This window comes from Arvicanthis niloticus, chromosome 6 (assembly GCF_011762505.2).
Source record: "Arvicanthis niloticus isolate mArvNil1 chromosome 6, mArvNil1.pat.X, whole genome shotgun sequence".
In the NCBI taxonomy this organism is placed as follows: Eukaryota; Metazoa; Chordata; class Mammalia; order Rodentia; family Muridae; genus Arvicanthis; species Arvicanthis niloticus.
Genome location: NC_047663.1, coordinates 60,697,417 through 60,716,792, shown reverse-complemented (window position 1 = coordinate 60,716,792; position 19,376 = coordinate 60,697,417). Strand labels below are relative to the sequence as shown.

The 19,376-nt window shown below is 46.8% G+C and overlaps 1 protein-coding gene across 2 annotated transcripts; it reads right to left on the bottom strand.

Moving 5' to 3' along the window:
- Window positions 1–1,571: 1,571 nt before the first annotated feature.
- Tmem11 (transmembrane protein 11) lies at window positions 1,572–14,072 on the bottom strand. 2 transcript variants are annotated; one of them, XM_034505277.2, is made up of 3 exons: window positions 13,925–14,072; window positions 10,787–11,074; window positions 1,572–2,466 (listed from the first exon to the last, which is right to left on the bottom strand). In XM_034505277.2, exons 2-3 carry the CDS (start codon window positions 10,798–10,800, stop codon window positions 1,950–1,952), a joined length of 531 nt encoding a protein of 176 aa, XP_034361168.1. In that variant the 5' UTR covers window positions 10,801–11,074; window positions 13,925–14,072; the 3' UTR covers window positions 1,572–1,949. The 2 variants fall into 2 exon arrangements, with proteins under 2 accessions (XP_034361168.1, XP_076792819.1); XM_076936704.1 differs by lacking the exon at window positions 13,925–14,072 and adding an exon at window positions 13,713–13,830.
- Between the last annotated feature and the right edge of the window lie 5,304 nt (window positions 14,073–19,376).

Here is a 19,376-nt window from a genome sequence, read left to right as displayed (position 1 = left end):
TCTTGGTGATAAAAGGTCAGTCACTATCTTGATCTTGAAACCTGTGATCCATTCTACAGGGCAAGATCATGCCTAAGGCTTAAGGCTTTGCCTTGCAACAAGGACACAGCCACTGGACCACGGGGACAGAGCTCCCCAGGATTTATCTGCCTGTCTGTTTACTGTTAACTGCCCCTTGATAGAGTCCTTTGCCCCTGAAAGTGGTAGCAGGGAGGCAGTTGATACTAGATTCCTTCTGTGACCTCTGTCTTAATGGGTCATACAGAACTCCTCTATCAGGTAGGTTTCCAACAGGATGGTCCAGGCCATGTGACTTTTCTTTCTTCCCAGCAGAGAAAGCTATTGTGAAAAGCATTGAATGTGAGGTCCATATGTTGCCCCTCTCAGAGTCCAGCCCAGGCTCAGTTACCCCTGCTCTTCTGGCCAGGGGCCAAATTACCAAGATGGCATTTCAGAATCTGGGTTAGTACACTTAACAAGAGTCACTTTGTTCAGTGCAGCTTGGGAAATAGGAAGGAGCTGTTTGTACCTGGTTACTATTTTGGGCAAGGGCATCTGCTCAGCTGAAATGAGGTCCCCAGCCCATAGTCACCCTCCCCAACTCCTGCAATCTGATGTGCTAAGAGAATACAGCCAGACCAGGTGACTGACTGTTACAGAAACCTCCCCCATGCTGTGCTTACCCATCAGGCTCAAAGCCAGACTTCAGCCACTCGGCTCTCTCATAGATACCAACTCGCCCTACAGACACTTGTTCATGGCTAAGGTATGTCTCCACCACCCCCTGAACCATTAGTATTTCTACAGTACTTGGAATTAAGTCAATTTCTTACACTTCTTGTGGGCTTTAAAAAAATGTCCTCCAACTCTGGACCTCTCCTATTACAATCAATCACTCCTGGAATTCTCTAAACCTGATTCCCTTACATCCAAGTTAGGACCCTTCCTGATGCTGGGCATCCCAACTTTCTATGGAGAAGCTGGCTTAGCTATCTACTGGAGACCACAGAAGTGCTATGCCCCAGCCTTCATCCAGAATATCATTTTCCACTTACTGCCAGCCTTAGGAAAAAAGTAAAAAAGCTGGTTATGGTGGCACACATGCCTTTTAACTCCAAGGCTCACAGCAAGTTACAGTACACCAACAAAGACAGCCTCAAAAACAAACCTAAGTTTCACTGCCCTGGGCAGGGGCACCTCCCATAGCCTGGGGCACTGGGATGAACTCAGGGCAGAGATTTCTGTGCTCTCTTTAAGTCAGTCTTCAGAGAAGGGCTTCTGGGTGTGGCGCTCCCAGGTGAGCCAAAAGGAAACCAAGGCCACCTTATTCTGCTATATCCTTAAACAGTACGCACATCACCAGTGGTAACAAACAACAAGGCTAAAGGGGACCATGACTAGACTAGCAGGCCAGAAGCCAGGATAACTTTTCCTATTATGCATTCTTTCTGGCAGGATGTTAGCTCTAGAGTCACTCAGCTGCACAGAGGCACAGCAGGGTGTGTCTGCAGCACTTGCCCATCCCACACACAGCAGAAGCTGCAGGCACAGGCAGAAAAAGAGAACAGAAGTTGAAATTCTCATAATTTTAATGGTCAATAGCTTCCGGTTGGCTTCTGAATGGTATAGTTAAACAATATACTTAAGACACCCCCACAGCAAGTTCATACCCCTCAGAAAGTAGCATTGGCTCCCGTCCATATTCCACTGCTCAGTCAGACTTCCACAGCCTGGGAGCCACTCCTGGGTTATGGAAATACATCTTAGTGTAATGAGCTGAATAAACCCCTGGCACACCCATGATCTGTTATTTTTGCTTAAAAAAATAACAAGTATTAAACCAAACGCTTTCCCAGGTGCTGTTGCTTCACAGAGAAAACCCAGTGTTGCTGTAGGGATCTGAGTCCTGTGGGCCCTGTGCTTCTGCTTCTCGTCCCACTCTCCTGCAGTCATACGGCGTAGAGCTCATAAACCTTCTTTACACAGTACACCAGGGCAGCCAGGGCTATTGTGTTGTGCAGTCTCTTTCTGTGCAGGTCATCCTTCCGAACCAGCACCACTGGTGTGGAGGAGGTGAGCGTGTGCAGAGGCAGGCGGGACAGTTTATAGGCATCATACTCCACCTGGTACTTGCAGCAAGGGTCAAACTGCCAGGAGATCCCATAGAGGGTACAGCAGGCCAGGCTCAGCACACCAGCGGGCAGGGAGATGTAGTGGGAGTAATCCAGGGGCAGTGCCAATGGGGTGAAGAGGCAGGCAGTACCTGCCAACACGGCCGTCTTGTGTAGGCAATTGCCCACGGTGATCCAGCGTGCTGTCTCATCTCCAATTCGGGTGGGCTCTATCACAATGTACTTGTACTGGGCTTCCAGCGCCTGCTCCAGCTCATACTCAAACTGGTCCTGGGCATTCTCCCCACTGTAGATTTCATGCACAATGTAGCAGTCTGTAGCTGACAGGCTAACCCTTTAGTGGAGGGAAAAGACAAGGAGGTTAGGTTGAACAGTCTAACCTATTTGGTGTGTAAGGTTGGGCAAGTGTTTGCCTCAGCTTCAAGAGAACACACATCGCACTTATGTGTTTCTTTGCTACAGAGCCCAACCTACAAGACAGCATTTTTCCCCCTGAAAGAAATAGTGAAACAAAAAGATCACAAAGGTGGGCAGGCATGGTAGTCTACACCTTTACTCTCCAGAGGCAGACAGATCTGAGTTCAAGACATACCTGGTCAACATAGTGAGAAAAAAAAAGAGTGCATTCCAAATATAGGGCAGGGGTATCCCCATACCCAGACCAGCACCCCCTTAGTAAAAAGGCAATGGCTTGAAGTCAGGCAATACAAATACTTTACCCTAAAATAGTGACTGTAATTAAGCTGGGCTCAGGTAAGGCTTAATTAAATTACAAGCCCCAAGTCAGGTGTGCTCCAGGGAGAAGGCTATTCCTTGGGGTGGGACCAGAAGCCTCAGCATGGGGAATGGTGGTGGCTCAGAGACAAGAGTTTGCCTAGTATGCACAGGGCCCCTGGACTCACTCACTCCTAACACCAGAAAATAAAAATTAAAAGAAGCCACAGCATAGAACATGGCCAAAGCACAGCCTGTCCATTGGCATGCCATGTTGCAGACTACCTGAGAGCCCCCAGGAAGCTGACAATCCCAACTGGAAAGCAGTCTTCCCCATGAACATCTTCTACGGACTTCCTCCATTTAGAGTAAAGTTTGGGGGGGGGGGGGGAATGGAAGATGAGCAGGCCACTGCAGTTGCTTCTTCACAACAGGACACAATTATTGTTGTACACTTTTAGCCAATAAATAAGCTTGAGGTCTTTCTGGCTCAAAGTCAGAGTTGAGACCAGCTATACTGGCACACGCCCGCAATAACAGCACTCAGGAGTCCACCAGGAGGACAGAGTTCCAGGCAGGCCTAAGCTGCATATGGAGACCATGTCTCAAAAACAACAAAGTCCCTTGATAGTAGAGGACAGTTAATGAATTCTGTTTTCAAGTGGGTGCACTCATGGCCAAGAGATTCCCTTTGTGGTTTCATGTTCATCAGCCAATAAAAGCCAAAGCACCAATTTACACACCCATCTGTGAAACTGAGATTCCAGGCAGAGCTACTTCCAAATCATACAAGTCCTGTCCACTTTCAAAATGGGAACAGGGCATCTCCCCATGCATAGAGTATCTGAAGCAATTCTTCCCCCATTGCAGAACTCAAGGCAAAATGTGGGTTCAAGGTAAGATTGCAGGCTGCAATGCCAGTCAGCTTTAGTGTCATGGCCTTCTCTGCCCTGCAGGCTGCGGTCATCCTGAACACGGGAAAAGTTTGTCTCAGTAAAGGACTTTCAGCAGCTATGACAGATTGCTCCATCTTAAAAAAACGTATCACTAGGCAGATGACACTTCTGATTTCTTCCTGGCCAGTCCCCAGTGCCTTCTGCATGCTTAGCTGGCACTCAATCTACCCAGGCCAGCCTTAGAGAGCCCATCTCTTGCTATTTGTCATGACAAATGAGTGAGCATGTTTGGAAATGGGAGGCCAGTGCTCCCTAAAGTGGAGTGACATAAAACAGACACAGCCAGGGAAGAGCTCCGAGTCAATGGGTCCTAACTCTCACAGGTCCTTCACTGCAGGCAGTTTTGTCAACATCAGAGCTGTGTTACACCAGCTATAAACAGGTATGCCTACCCAATCCTCATATTGCTGAGCTGCTTCTGTAGGTGAGTTCATCACAATCCCTTTCTACCCACTATAGACTTGGTTCATACAGCATGAAAATCAAAGCAAGCAACAGAGGAAGCAGGAGTGCCACACAGGAGGTCTCCCAAGTTCACAGATAGACAGCACCTATAGACCATGGCTACCAGAGACACCAATTCTTTGGGGACAGCTAGTTAAGGAAAATAGTCCTGAGACTCTTTTGGGATGGTAGAATCTTTAGAGAAGTGTATTTCCAAGAAGAAAATGGAAACACTCGAACCAAACATCCATGAAGCACAAAAGTGCGTGGGATCAGACAAGGTACCAGCATGCTACTTTGTTAGCTGGTAGGAGGGAGTCCTGCATGCCATGGCATGTGTGGGCTTTGAAGGGTCTCATCTACTTCAGTAACTGGTGCTGAACTCCCCAGGAAAGAGACAAGTCCAGCCATCTCTCAGCCACTCCAGCTTGAGTGGCTTTTAAGCCTGAGCCCAAATCCCAGCCAAAAGGCCAGCCAAAAGCTTGGTTTCCACACCAGTGGAAAATGGAAGTAGGACAAGTAATGGGCAGGAGCTGGCCCCAAGTTAGAAAACCCTGGGCCTTAAATTCTAGGTGATCTAACCATTGGTACCTGTAAACAGAACAAAAACAATGACTACTGCTGCTACTACTGGCTGAGTACCCCTCATCAGAAACGCTGGAGAACAGTGTTCTGGGCTTTGGATGTATTCAGATTGGAGAATAGTCAACAGACATAAGATGTCATGAGGACATGCCCTAAATGTCTTTATTTAAAAACAACAACAACAACAACAACAACAAAAACCAAGGCCTCTCACTGTCCCTGGAGTTTGCCAACTGGCTAGACTGGCAGACCAACCAGAGTTCCAAGCACCCATTTGTCTCTTCCTTCCTCCAGCACTGGGGTTACAGATACAGGCTGGCACATCCAGCTTCTATTTAGGTGCCCCTCCTGCAAGCAGAGTGAGTGCCTTATCCAGGCCCTTTCCATTAAATAACCTCTAACCCTACACTTGGCACAATCTCTGGTACTTAATTAAGAATACTGTCCTATGCACTTTGCTAACACTGGGTGAGGGGGTCACTCTATCCTGAGCCCTTCAGTGGAACAGGTGGCAATCTTGCTCCAGTATCTCAGGTCATGGGCCATGCCTAGATCAATCAGTTTTGTGTAAGGGAGGGAGATAGTTAGCAGAGGAGTCACTTGGAAATGCTGGCATTTCAGCAAAAAAGCAGCTATAAAGGAAACTCTGTGGGATACAGGTACCCCAAGAGTGTCTGGCAGGCTGTGTATAGGTCTCTGTAGCTTGTGCCTCACCCCCACCCAAGGCCAAACCTCAAATGTCAGTCTTCCCAAAGTCTAAAAATACCTGTTCAAGACCCAAGTCTGTTTAGAGCTGAGCTATATGATGAGAGTAAAATCTGCCCAGTAAGTGAGAAAACTAAATCTGGCTGCCTGCTGCCCGGGCAGGGCACAGCATCCTGTAATGGGCGTGCAAGCAGCAGGCACCTTTCATGCTTCACTTAGGTACGGAGCTAAAAAGTCTGTTGGCCTGTCTTCAGTTGTCAACTAGGAACAGTAAGGAAATGAGGCTTCACAAGCCAAGATGCAAGGTAGTCTAAGCTATGTGGGAAAAGGCAAGACTTACTTCTGACTTGTTAAGTGATTAAGTACAAGGTTTTTGGTTTTGTTTGTTTTCAAACAGGGTAACCTTGGCAGGTCTTGAGCTCACAGAGATCTGCCTGCTGAGTCCTGGGATTAAAATGTGGGCCATGACTGCTTGACTGAAACACAAATTTTATTATCATCTATGATAAAATATACATAACAAAATTCAGCACCTTGTTAAATACAGCTACACCATTATAGAACTAATCTCCAGAATCTTACCCATTGGACCCTCTTGTACCCACTGTCCTATTTTCTATTCTACTCAGCTATTCTAGATACTACACATTCATGGAGTATTTGTTCTTGTGTGGAGTGCCCATTTCATTTCAATGTTTTTTTAAAACAACAAAAAAATTTTTTTTTCAAAAATTTTTAGCTCCTCTTCCTCCGACAGGGTCTCACTACGTAACCCTAGTTGTTCCTGGAACTTACTACCTAGACCAGGCTGGTCTTGAACTCAGAGATCAACCTGCCCCTTATCTCTTGAGTACTGGGATTAAAGGTGTACACCATCACATTTGGCCAATGCATGGAAGTCACAGATGTCAGCTCTCCTGCCCTTATGTGGGTTCCACGGACAGATCTCTCATCAGGCAAATGTTGAACCATCTCTTTGGCCTCCTATTTTCAATTCTTTTGGACAAAATTTGCTAGGCCACACAGTATTTATTTTTAAAACTCTGTTTTTACACGTATTTTTAGATTAAATTTTATGTTTCATGTAAGGTGTTTTGCTTGCATGTATGCCTATGCACCACTTGTAAGTCTGGTAGATGTCAAAAGAGACACTGGAGTTACAGCTGCCACAAGGGAAGAAAACTCAGGCTAGTTGGAAGAGTAGCCAGTGCTCTTAGGCACCAAGCCAGCTCTCCAGTCCCATTTATTTTAATTTAGTAATTCATGTGAGAGGAGCACATACTTGCCAGAGTGTATGTGGAAGTCAACGCTACAGGTGTTAGCTTTCTCTGTCCACTAAGCAAGTCCCAGGGACTCAACCTTACCTGATTGGCGAGCCTTATTGTCTCTTGTTTCTTTTAGTAGTCATTGTGGCAACTGTAAAGTGCCTTTATTTATATTTGAGATATTTAACCTTTGATTTGTATTTTTAAACACATTTTATTATGTGAAATATGGTGATGCACTCCCATTATTCCTGCACATGGGTGATGGAGGTGAAAGGATCTGTGTTTTAGGTGGCTCAGCACCAATACTGTAATTTTTGTTTGTTTGTTTGTTTGTTTTTCGAGACAGGGTTTCTCTGTGTAGCCCTGGCTGTCCTGGAACTCACTCTGTAGACCAGGCTGGCCTTGAACTCAGAAATCCGCCTGCCTCTGGCCCCCACGTGCTGGGATTAAAGGCGTGCGCCACCACCGCCTGGCCCAATACTGTAATTTTATGACACTTTCATCACCCCAGAAACTCTGCACCCTTTATGGGCACTTTCCTCTCCCTTGACCCACCTCAGTAGCTACCAACCTGCTTCTTGCCTCTGGATTTGCCAATTCTGAGATCCCAGTTAAACAGAACCGCACACCATGTGGGGTTTTACGACAGGCTTCTTTCACTTAATTTAACACTAAGCTTTTAAGAGGTATCATATATTAAGTTAGCTTAACATATTTAATGTAATTTTTAAAAACCCAAGAGAGCTATATGGAGCATGTATCTAAGGTTCTGTACATCAAAAGATCAACAGCCATTTTCTTCCAGGTCTAATAGTTGACCATAACATTTTATTTTTGATAAGACTTTCTGCTCAAAAACAAAATAAGGTGGGCAGTGGTGACACACACCTTTAATCCCAGCACTTGAGAGGCAGAGGCAGGAGGATTTCTGAGTTCTTTCTGAGTTTGAGGCCAGCCTGGTCTACAGAGTGAGTTCCAGGACAGCCAGGGCTACACAGAGAAACCCTGTCTTGAAAAAACAAAAAACAAAACAAAAAAAAAACAAACAAGAGGTCTGTGAGATGGCTCCATGGATCAAGGTTCTTGTCACCATGCCTGAAGAGCAGTCTGATTCCCTGGGACTTCTATATTTGAGGGAAGAGAACCAACTCCAATAAATTGTCTTCTAACCTCCACTTGCACACACTGGTGTGACTGCACAAGAATAAATGTAAAAGAAATATCAGAGCAAAATCAAGCAAACAAGCATGTACGTGTAGAGGCCAGAGCAGGATGTCAGGTGTTCTCCTCCATCCATGGCTACCTTACTGTCTTGAGACAGGGCACTTGTGGGGTGTAAGTAAAAGGTGCCATGTCTTTTCTGTCGAAGGGTTAAATGAAACAAAGCAAGTTACCCGCAATCTGTGTCTCCTTTGGTGAGGTTTGGGTTTGCACTTCTGACCACTGGGTCCTGCCTGTGGGCTTACTCTTCCTAGTTCTAGAAGTTCTGATCTTGGGACAAGCCCATAACCTAACATTCGTCTAAGATCAAAGTGTGTGCTCAAGATTGTGCCTTCTGCTCTCAAAACATACTTTCCTTATGAACAGTGCTGCTTTTGCTGTTAGCAGATCCCATAAAAACGTGAAGCTCTGCTGCTGTGCTTGTCTACATGGCTGGCTTGATATACAGCTGGACACCCTTCTGCAGAAGTAAACCTTTATGTTTTGTTCTTTGCACGGTGTGATCCTTTCCCTGAAACCTCAGATCCATTTCTAACATGTCATTTGGCTAGGCTAGCTGACTAGCATGCCCTCAAGATCCACCTATCTCTGTCCGTCTCCCCCAAATGCTAGAGTAACAGGGTAGAGACAGCCATGCCCAGCATTTAGGTAAGTGCTAAAAATCTGAACTCGGGTGTACAAGCACTTGTACCCACTCCAGCCCCATGCTTGTATATCCTCCCACCCACTACATCCTTTTTGTTGTTGTTTTGAGACAGGGTTTCTCTGTGTAGCCCTGGCTGGCCTCACAAAGATCCACCTGCATCTGCTTCCTAGTGCTGGAATTAAAAGTGTGCATAACCTCAGAGAAACCCTGTCTCAAAAATCCAAAAAACAAAGTGTGCATAACCACTGACCAATTATGTTTTTTTTCTTAAAAAGAAAAATCTCAACTGGCTTGGTAAAACAGACATACTTGTAGTACCAGCTACCCTGAGCTAAGGCAAGAAGACTGAGTTCCTAGCCTGAGTTCAAGTTCTTTGGGAAACTCTTTCCCAAGGTGGGGGGGTGGGGGTGAGGAGGGAAGGAGAGAAAGAAAGGAAACTAAGCTGGGGACGTAGCTTGTACAAGGCCCTGGCTTTGATCAACAATGGGTCAGAAGCCCAGCTCATTCTCTGCTGCATAAAAGTTCAATGCAAGCCTGGGTTATGAGACCCTATCTCAAAAACAAGCAAAACCCAAATATTTATTCAATAATCTATACAGAGCAGAAACCCATGAGGCCCCCACTGCAGAGAACATAATCTGACAGTCCACTTCCTAGGCCCCAGATTCCCGGGCAGGGTTCAAGTGGAAACTCATATCTATCTAGGTTAGCAACTGGTGCTTGGGCCGTTTTAAAAACAAACAACAACTACCACCCAAGGATGTTGTCATCAAGGTATCCCTGCGTAGCTCTGCCTGGATGCAACAGGTTTCCAAGACTGTGTGTAACAAGAGACAGGAGAACAGCTACTGTGGCATAACAGCACTGCCCTTGCAGAGAACACCAGTTCAATACCCACATGAGGTGGCTCCTGCAACACTCAAAAACACCACTGAAACAAATCTTGAATGTATCTTTAATCTCAGCACTGGTGAGGCAGAGGCAGGTGGATCTCTGAGTTTGAGGCTAGCTTGGTCTACAGATTGAGTTCTAACCCTGCCAAAAAGGGCAGGAGCGAAACATCATTAGCTGTTTAAATGTGAATCAATTGATAAAGTAAAAACCTCAGCCCTCTGGCACAGTACCATTTCAGGCACTGACAGACACAGGCAACTAGTGGTAGCCCCAATAATCATCAGAGAGGCAGAAACTCTTCTACACAGTCTTCATCTGAAGACCTGTGGTGAGAACACAATGGTTACTGGCTTCCCCAGGAACTCTGGGCCCATCAGAGTCACTGTGGCACGAGGACCCAGAGGCAGTAAGAATGATGGTCATACATGGCGCCTCATGAACCACACTTCCCACCCCAGCTGGGCAGAGGCCTCGGCCTATTTGTTGCTCCTCCCTGGACATTGTCAACCCCGCCTTTCTCAGAGGTGGGATCTACTGGAATGAGCTTGCAGAATTGATATAGAAGCAGATACCAAAGCAAGTGGAACTCAGGCTGCTTGAACAAAACCCAGGAAAATAGAAATATACCCCAAAGGCTGGACCATGGCAGAGGCCAACTTACACATTCATGTCTGTGAGCAGCACATGTGGCTCAGCGGTGAGTGTTGTCATCTCTCACTAGCCAACAGGCAGAACCCCATTCCCCACCCTCCTCCAGTGGTTATAGATCAAGAGACTTTGGTGTATGTCCCAGGTCTGCTCAACTCATCCAGGCCAGGAGGAAGAATCCTACCATACATACCAAAGCCAGAATGAGAACCTCCTGAAATATTAAATGCCTCAAATCCCTAGTCCTCAGCTCTAAAAGGATCAGAGGAGAAAAGGGGTCTATCAGCCCCGGAATGTAAACAGTGGGTGTTCAGCTGCAATATGCACTAACCCTACACTGCTCACTGGAACTTTGTCCTCTCTGTATTCATAAATGACATGGTCTTCCAAGAAAAGGTGGCAGGGAAGGATGTGGAGGCAACCAACCCCATGACAACTTGCTGCTTAGCAAATGCCCAGAACAGGGGAAGGAAACTTGAATACCCCGGGCCACCCTGTATCACGATCAGATACAGATCAATTATCTTTATAAGATCATCAAAAAAGGAACTCAGAGTACAGGGCCATACTCACATTCCAACAATCATGGAGATCTCAGAGATGCTCAGGGGTTCTGAGCAGCACCAAGTAACCCAAGAAAGGATAGGCAGGGCTGTCTGAGAGCTGGTCCAGGCTGGCACACAGGTGGTAGAATACAGATACCTGCTCTGCTTTCCTAGATGGGTAAGTGTGCCTCAAAGAGGCCAGCAGGACAAACGGCAATCTGTTTGCTGTGCTCGCTGTCAGTATGCTCAATTTTGGACAAGAATTCAGGTTACAGCTCAGAGTTTGATGTTCTTCATTACAAATACTGTTGTTTCCCTAGATTTAATGGAGTGGAGAGAAGAATCAACACACAAGCAGCTCTGTTTGCTCCTTCCCCCTCCAATTTCAGTCTAGATCAGGATTGTTCCTATCTACTTCACTGATGGAAAACTCTCTATGCTTAGTCATTAGCCCAAAGCAAGTGCTGGACACCAGACACATGGTCTACTATCTGAGAGGTACACTTTTCACTGTATTTAATTTTAACTTCAATGTAATTGCCACATATAGCTAGCAGCTACTGAACTGCTACAATAACTGTCACTCAGCTCTAGTATTAGCCTGTGTTTCTGGACTTAACAGCAAAGCAGGAACCAGTGCACACTAAGCTGACAACCAGCACAAAGCAGGGCCTTAAATACAAAATAAGCACCAGAGTATGCAGCCACTGGCAAACATGATGTCTGTTCAAAGCAATGCCCATTCCAGCCCTTACCACAAACCACACAGCATCCCCTTCGGTTTCAGCACAGGGCAGGCAGCAAGGTGTGAGCAACTCTGGAAGTGCTCTTAACATGAAGCTGAAATTTGAGTCAGCCCAAATGTGACATGGAACAAAGTCACTTAGGAGCCACAAACAACTTGTGTCATGAGAGCCAATAATACACTCAGTGCTCACAATCTATGGTGCTGAGCATACAATTATTCTGGCTTGCTCCACCCAGTCAGGCCACCAAGTGAGCAAGAATGGAGGTGTGCCCAGAAGTCAGTTTGCTGGCCAGGAGGGGGTTATGTTTCCATGCACTGCCTAGAGGGGGAGGCCTTAAGGAGATGGGATCCTGAGAATGAACCCTTTGGAAGGGCCTTCCCACAAATGCAAACAGAGGGTTAACCTCCAGTCACTAGAAGGAGGGCAGATGGCAACTCTCAAATCATAAAATCAGATGCCCCATTCCTGGCAGACATACAGCACCTGCATGCTTGGGTAGAACCTGGCCAAAGGTCACAACCTGAACACCCACAGGACCCAGGAAGACAATCTTAAGTAGTCAAGATGGCAGGTGAGAAGCAAATATCAGCTGCTCTGAAGAGAGTCAATTACTATCTAGCTTTATAGTGAATTCTGTCTGCATTTAAATTCCCTCAAAAGCAGCTGATGCATAATTACCAAGGCCTGGACTCATACTATGGGTGGTTGGCTGACAAACTGGTTTTTTTTTGTTTTGTTTTGTTTTGTTTTTGTTTGTTTGTTTTTTCAAGACAGGGTTTCTCTTTATAGCTCTGGCTGTCCTGGAACTCACTCTGTAGACCAGGCTGGCCTCGAACTCAGAAAGAACTCAGAAATCCGCCTGCCTCTGCCTCCCAAGCGCTGGGATTAAAGGCCACCACTGCCGGGCTGACAAACTGTTTTTAATTAATATCTGTTTCAAGCCAAAGGAAAAAAAAATCTCTATTTTCTTAGGTAGGCTAGCATGACTCCTGTCTCTTCTTGAGGCATGCATGTTTGGCCCTCTCAGTCCATGTCCAAGAACAAGTATGATAGGGTATGGTGGCCTTTATTACCAATGCTTGGGAGGCAGAGGCAGGGCTGATCTCTGTGAGGTCAAGGCCAGCCTGGTCTACAGACTGAGTTTCAGAACAGCCAGAACTGCACAGTGACTCTAATGACTCTACATACATGGCTCTAAAAATAAGCAAACAAAAATATTAAGAATATCTTTGTTTGATTCTGGATCTTCTAGGAAGGTTCTTCCCTTCTATTGGGCTGAAATTAAAATCCTGAAAGCATTCTTAGCGAATAAGGACGTAGAAAACAAGGTAACCTCTCTAGCTGTTTTTATCTGGCTGTTCTTATCTGTCTAAGAAATATCAAGTGGGAGTTAGAAAAACCATTCCTTGCCACTACTTTTCATGTCACAGTAAATGCAGAATGGATTATTTAGCATAACTGAACTCAAGAGTAAAAGTGGTTACCACTTCTGCCAAGCAGGAAGAAGAATCGTATGTGATGGGAAAGCGCTCTTGTAAGCAATAGCAAGGAACATGGGATGCATCAGTCAAAAAAGAACAACGCAGATTAGTTGACACACAACTTTTATGGTTGACAGTACACATTGGAAAAGGAGAAGCCAAACTTTCCTTTTTCTGACATCCACAGTAAAATGCGGAGGACTTAGCAAAACGGACTGGGCAGGTTAATCCAGTAGCGCCACCGATATACACCCACCTCCCCAAATTTCTTGTGGTTGAACAGCTTCTAGTAACCTATTAGCTAAAAATAATTCCCAGAAGGAAAAAGCTACAAGTTCAACATGAAACACGTCAACTACTCTTGTCATCCGGAAATCATTGGAGGAAACAAACCCCTAGCGCCCCCAAACGCATTCAGTAGGGAAGGTCACTATAAAGGACTTAGGGCAGAAGAGCTTGAAAAGAATCCTCAAAAAGTGGCGACGATTGCCCGCTCAGAAGGCGGCCAGGCACAGGCTCTTGGAGGCGCGCCCGGCACGCTGCCGCTCTCAGCAAACGCCCCTATATAGCACATCGCCCCGCGAAGCACTACCCTCCTCCTCTCCCAGAAGCCCATCCACGCCACACCAGGGGCCCAGGCCAAGAGGGCCACGTGCGCGAGCCAGTGGCCCAGAGCCCACACGCCGCGCGGTAGGACAGCGTGGCGGCCCTCGCAGCCACTCACCCTGGCTCACGGCCCGCCCGGCTGCGGGTCGCCGCCCCTCCTAGTCGCGCTCCCCTCGCTCCTGGCCGTCGCGCCGCCCCGCTCCTTCCACACCTAGGGCCCCGCAGACTGGGCTCCGCGCGTGGCGGGCACACGATCAGGAGTCGCGCGTGGCACAGAGGCTTCGCCGGCTCTTCGGTCGATCTCCGCCCGCGGTCGCGAGCCCAGCTTACCTCTCTCGGGAGCCACCGCCGCCCGGACCGAGACGCCTCCTTCCCCACGCGGCCATCTTGGAGACTCTCAGTTCGTCAGGGGCTGGAGCCGACGCGGCTCGGGGCGCGCGCGGGCCGAAGGGAAACGTAGTCCGGCGAGCTGCGCGTAAGCGGCGGGAGGTTGCGAGATGACTATACTGCCCACAATGCCTCACGCCGGAAGCCTGCCGTAAGCTGCCGCGCGCAAAAGGGCGAGGGGTGGGCTCCGCCTGAGGAAAGAGTCTCCGAGTTGCAAAGTACGAGTCGCAGCGCCCACCGACTGGGACGTCCTTGGGCGCCTAGAACGAGTGGCTGAAGGAGAGCGGAAAGAAAGCGCCTACCACTCCCAGAGCGCTTCGCGCGACGATCCCGCCCTCACGGCCTGAGAGGCCCAACCCTTGGCCTCCGCCCTGTTGCCCTTCACTGTGGCTTCGGCCGCTGTGGGCCTGCGTTTCCAAGTTCGCACACTTTACAACGACTTGAGCAGCTTAACCTCCTCCATTTCTGTCTTCCCATCTGCAGACCAGAACTCGTGCGCCTCCAGTCTGAAGGTTACCTCTGCTTCCGCAGTGTCAACTGCCCCCCTCTCCTGACCGGAACTTGCCGGGCTGTCAAATCCAGAGATTTTGATGGTCTGTAGATGTGCTTGACCTAAAACACCTTTTCTTCCCAGTCAGGTTTTATGCTTATCTGGTTTCTATAAAGTTCCCGGTTTTCACATTGAATATGCAACCCCGCCTCCAATTGTCAAACTCTAACACAATGCAAGCGTGGCAGAAGATTAGGGATGTGTAGAGAGACATCAAGAATACGGTATGAGGGGCAGCAGAGATTGTTCGGTGGTTAAGAGCACTGGCTGCTCTTTCAGGGGACTCTGGATCAATTTCTGGCACGTGGCAGCTAACAACAGTCTGCTGTTGCAGTAATGTCTGACGCCCTCTTCTGGCCTCACGACCACAGCACATGTGTAGTGCACAAAAACACCCAGACACAATCAATCAAAGCCATCGATAGTGCCTAGAATCCCTTCCCAGACACAATAAACAAACAAACAAACGCCAGTTGACAGTGCCTGGAATCCCTTTCCTGCCTAGGTTACTCAGTAACAAACAGCATGGAAGAGAAAAACTTGGCCTAGAGAAGGCAGGTAATGGTTAAGGACTTCAGTTTATGCATTTTCCCAGGTCACTATCCCATTCCCTACCTGAGTACCTTTGTAAATGTTTTAAGTAAATTGCCTCTATTGTTAACTATGCATCTCTGATACAATTCTTTGTCCTGAGACCCAAGAACCTATGAACTTACGCAGGTGGCCCCTGTGACTCACCCAGGAGGTAAAAATCTATGTTTTATCTCCCATTTCCCCCTTCCTTATTTACACTCTTTCACTTTCCCAGGAGTACTGTGGGAAAGCGCTCAGCTCTCTAGGAACCCTGATAATAGTGCAGGGGCATGCTCTCTTTCCCATCATCCTTTTCTTCTCTGTGTTTCTGCCACTATGTTGCCCTGTAGTCACTGCCTAGGGGATTACTGAACCCTCTTCTCAACCCTGCTGTAATATGAGCAAAAAATAATGTGCACTGACCAAGGGCAGACCGCCAAGCCCACGTTTAAACTGGGAAGCAGCTGGCTAGGAGGGTCTGCCTTTACTGGGAGGCCTTTGAAGATCTAGTGTTCTGGTGCCAAGTCTGAGACATGGTGGATCCCATTGGGGATTTATGTCCCTGTCTTTGTTTTGTTTCTTGTTGCTGTGATAAAAATACAAAAGCCACTTAAGGGAGAAGAGGATTTATTTGGCTCACACTTCGGGTTACAATCTGCAGTAGTTTTAATAATGGTCCCCATAGGCTCATATATTTGAATGTTTGATTCCCAATTGTACTGTTTAGGAAGAATGAGGAGGTATGACTTTTATTGTTGAAGGTGTGTCACTGGGAAAAGGTTTGAGGTTTCAAAAGCCCATGCCAGGCCCTGTTCTTCTTTCTGTCTGGTGATTGTTTCAAAATATAAGCTCTGGGCGACTGCTCCAACACCTGCCTGTCTGTTGCCATGCTCCCCACCAGAATGGTCATGAATTCACCCTCTGAAAGTGTAAACAAGCCTCTAACCAAATGCTTTCTTTTCTGAGTTTAAGTGTTCATGGTGTCTCTTCACCACAATAGAAAAGTAACTGACACAATCCATCGTGGCAGGGAAGTCAGAGCAGCATGAACGTGAGAGCACTGTCACATGACATCCACAATGAAGAGCGCAGGATAATGTAGTAATGTACGGTCACTCACTCACTCCCAGTTCTTTCTCTGCTGTGTATAGTCCAGGAACTCTTGCCACCCATAGTGGGTAGTCTTCCCATCTTTGTTAATTAGGATAATACCCCACATAGATGTCCCCAGTCCACCCTGACCTAGGCAATCCTTCACCGAGACTCCCTTTCCAAGTGATTCTAGTTTCTTTAAAGTTGGCAACACAAACAACTTTACCACTTGTAAATTTGACACACAAACATCACTTTAAGCCATAATCTTTTACTTAACTTCTTCTTCCCCAAATCTTAGGTTTAGTTCATAATACAAAATAACAAACCAACTTTTTGTTTGTTTGTGTTTTTGTTTTTCAAGACAGGGTTTCTTTGTGTAAGCCTAGCTGTCCTGGAACTCACTCTGTAGACCAGGCTGGCCTCTAACTCAGAAATCCGCCTGCCTCTGCCTCCCAAGTGCTGGGATTAAAGGCGTGCGCCACCACTGCCCAGTCCAACTTTTAAAATCCCAACAAAGTCCAAAGTCAATCCCAGCACTTGGGAGGCAGAGGCAGGCGGATTTCTGAGTTCAAGGCCAGCCTGGTCTACAGAGTGAGTTCCAGGACAGCCAGAGCTATACAGAGAAACCCTGTCTCGAAAAACCAAAACCAAACCAAAACCAAAAATGTTCAAAGTCTTAACAGTGAGCTATGATGATGATGATGATGGTGGTGGTGGTGATGATGTTGATGACGATGTATCATATACTGATACACAAGAAACATTTCTATTTCAAAGTGGAAGGAGCAGTGCATAGAAAGGAATGATCAAAACAAAGCAAAAATTCAGCAGAGCAAACACCAGGTCCTGAAGCTCTTTCCATATCTAGCATCTGGGGCTTGGAATTACGGTGGCGGCTATGGTCTGAAAAGCTTGGGTAGATCCACTTCTCAAGCCCTGCTCCTTGTAGCTCACCTAGCTTAACTTCTGGGCTAGCTCCACTCCACACCTGCAGCCATTCTTGGCAGACACCCCATGATTCTGGCACCTCCAGAGTATCTACTGCAGCTCAGGTTTCACCTTCACAGCGCCACACAGTGGCCACTCAGGAACTCTGACCCTGACACACAGTGTCTTGTTGGGGGCCGACTTTTAGCAGAAAGCGGCTATCAGCTTTGCAGCCATCTTGAGCCATATACCCTGACATGAGACTTGGATTACAATAGCCTACAACAGCTGAGCACACTCCGATAATCTTGGTTTAGATACCTTGGATGTGTGAGATTAAAGGTGTGTAACTTAAGAGTATGACTTAGAAGTGTAGAGATCAGATTTAGAGACAAGACCTAAGGGCATGATTAAAGGTGTAACTTAGAGGCGTGGCTTAGAAGTAAGACATATAAAAGGCAGAGGCAGACAGAGAATCAGACACAGCAGAGAGAAGACAGGTAGCAGGGCACTTGGAAGAGAACTTGGAAGAAGTAACTTGGAACTTGGAGGCACTAGGGACTAGGAACTAGGTACTAGGAACTCAAGACTTGGGACTTAGACCAAGAAGAGAGACTGAAGAATAAACGGGATTGAAACACACTGTCTGGTCTCCATTCTTCGAGTCTGACCTCACTCTCTCTCTCTCTTGCTGAACCCCGACCCTCGGACCTGAGCAGCAGCTTGGGCCGGGATACAGTGGCCGCCCCAACGTGGGGCTAGTGTGGACCCCAACAGTGTCTGGCTTCAGTGGCTTTCCATGACTTCTTCAATCTTGCATCTTTGCCCTCAAAACCAGTACTGCATGGATAGTATTGTCAAACAATGCTGCCAGCTTGAGGTATATATTCTAGCTCTCCTGGATCACAGCGATCAGCTTCTGTGTGCTGACCCTGAAGAAATAATGTCTGTTGACATCATGCAGAGTGCCAGGTTTCTCTTTAGTGACTCCATTCAGTCTCTTTAACAGTTATGGCTGCTTTGTTGTCTGCACTCTGAAATTTTAAGCTCGCCTACATACTTTACCTCTGTCAAAGAAATTAATCCATTATCTTTAAATTGAGCTTCACTCAAATTCTTTGGACATGACAGAATGAAAACAGATGCTTGGTCAACATACCACAAGAATGGCTCCTGGCACAGGTCCTGACACAGCCCTTGTTCCCCTGTGAAATCACATGAGACAGGCTTCCTCCACTGTGTTTCCCTCAACATTATTATCTTCCCAGCTCCCACCAGAATGGCCCTTAATCTCTACGTAGAGTTTTCAATGGATTTTTTAACCTAAAGTTCTATGTTCTTTGACACCCCTTCCATAAAACAATTCCAAAGGCCTAAAAGCCACATGTTCAGGTTTATCATAGCAGCACCTCCACTTCTGACACCAATTTTTGTCTTAGTTCTACTCCCTGTTGCTGGGATTCCCTGACAGAAGCACTCATCCGGTTCACAGTTCCTGGTTATACTCAGTTACAGCAGGGAAGTCCCAGTGAAAGGTGTTTGAGAGAACTGGTCACATTCCATTCACAGTCAAGAAGCAGAAGCAATGAATGCATCCTTCTGCTCAGTTCCTTTTCTACATCTATACACTCCACGATCCCATCCATGGGCTGGTTAACCCAGTGGGTAGCCTTCCCATCTCTGCTGGATAGTTTTATGTCAACTTACACAGGCTAGAACCACCTGAAAGAAGAGACTCTCAGTTGAGAAAATGCCTCCATATGATACTGCTTAGGTATTTTCTTTTCTTTTTTTTTTTTTTAAAGATTTATTTATTTTATTTTATGAGTGCACTGCAGCTGTCTTCAGATACACCAGAAGAGGGCACCAAATCCCATTACAGATGGTTGTGGGCCACCATGTGGTTGCTGGGAATTGAACTCAGGACCTCTGGAAGAGCAGCTTTTAACCTCTGAACCATCTCTCCAGCCCTACAGCATTTCCTTTTTCTTTTTCTCTAAAACATTACCCATCACATGACCATAGACCAAATTAGGGCATTCCCCAGCCCTGCCATGGTATATGCCTTTAATCCCAGTACTCAGGAGGCAAAAGCAGGCAGATTACTGTGAGTTTGAGGTTAGCCTGGTTTTGGTTTTGGTTGTTGTTGGGTTTTTTTTGGTTTTTCGAGACAGGGTTTCTCTGTGTAAGCCTGGCTGTCCTGGAACTCACTCTGTAGACCAGGCTGGCCTCAAACTCAGAAATCCACCT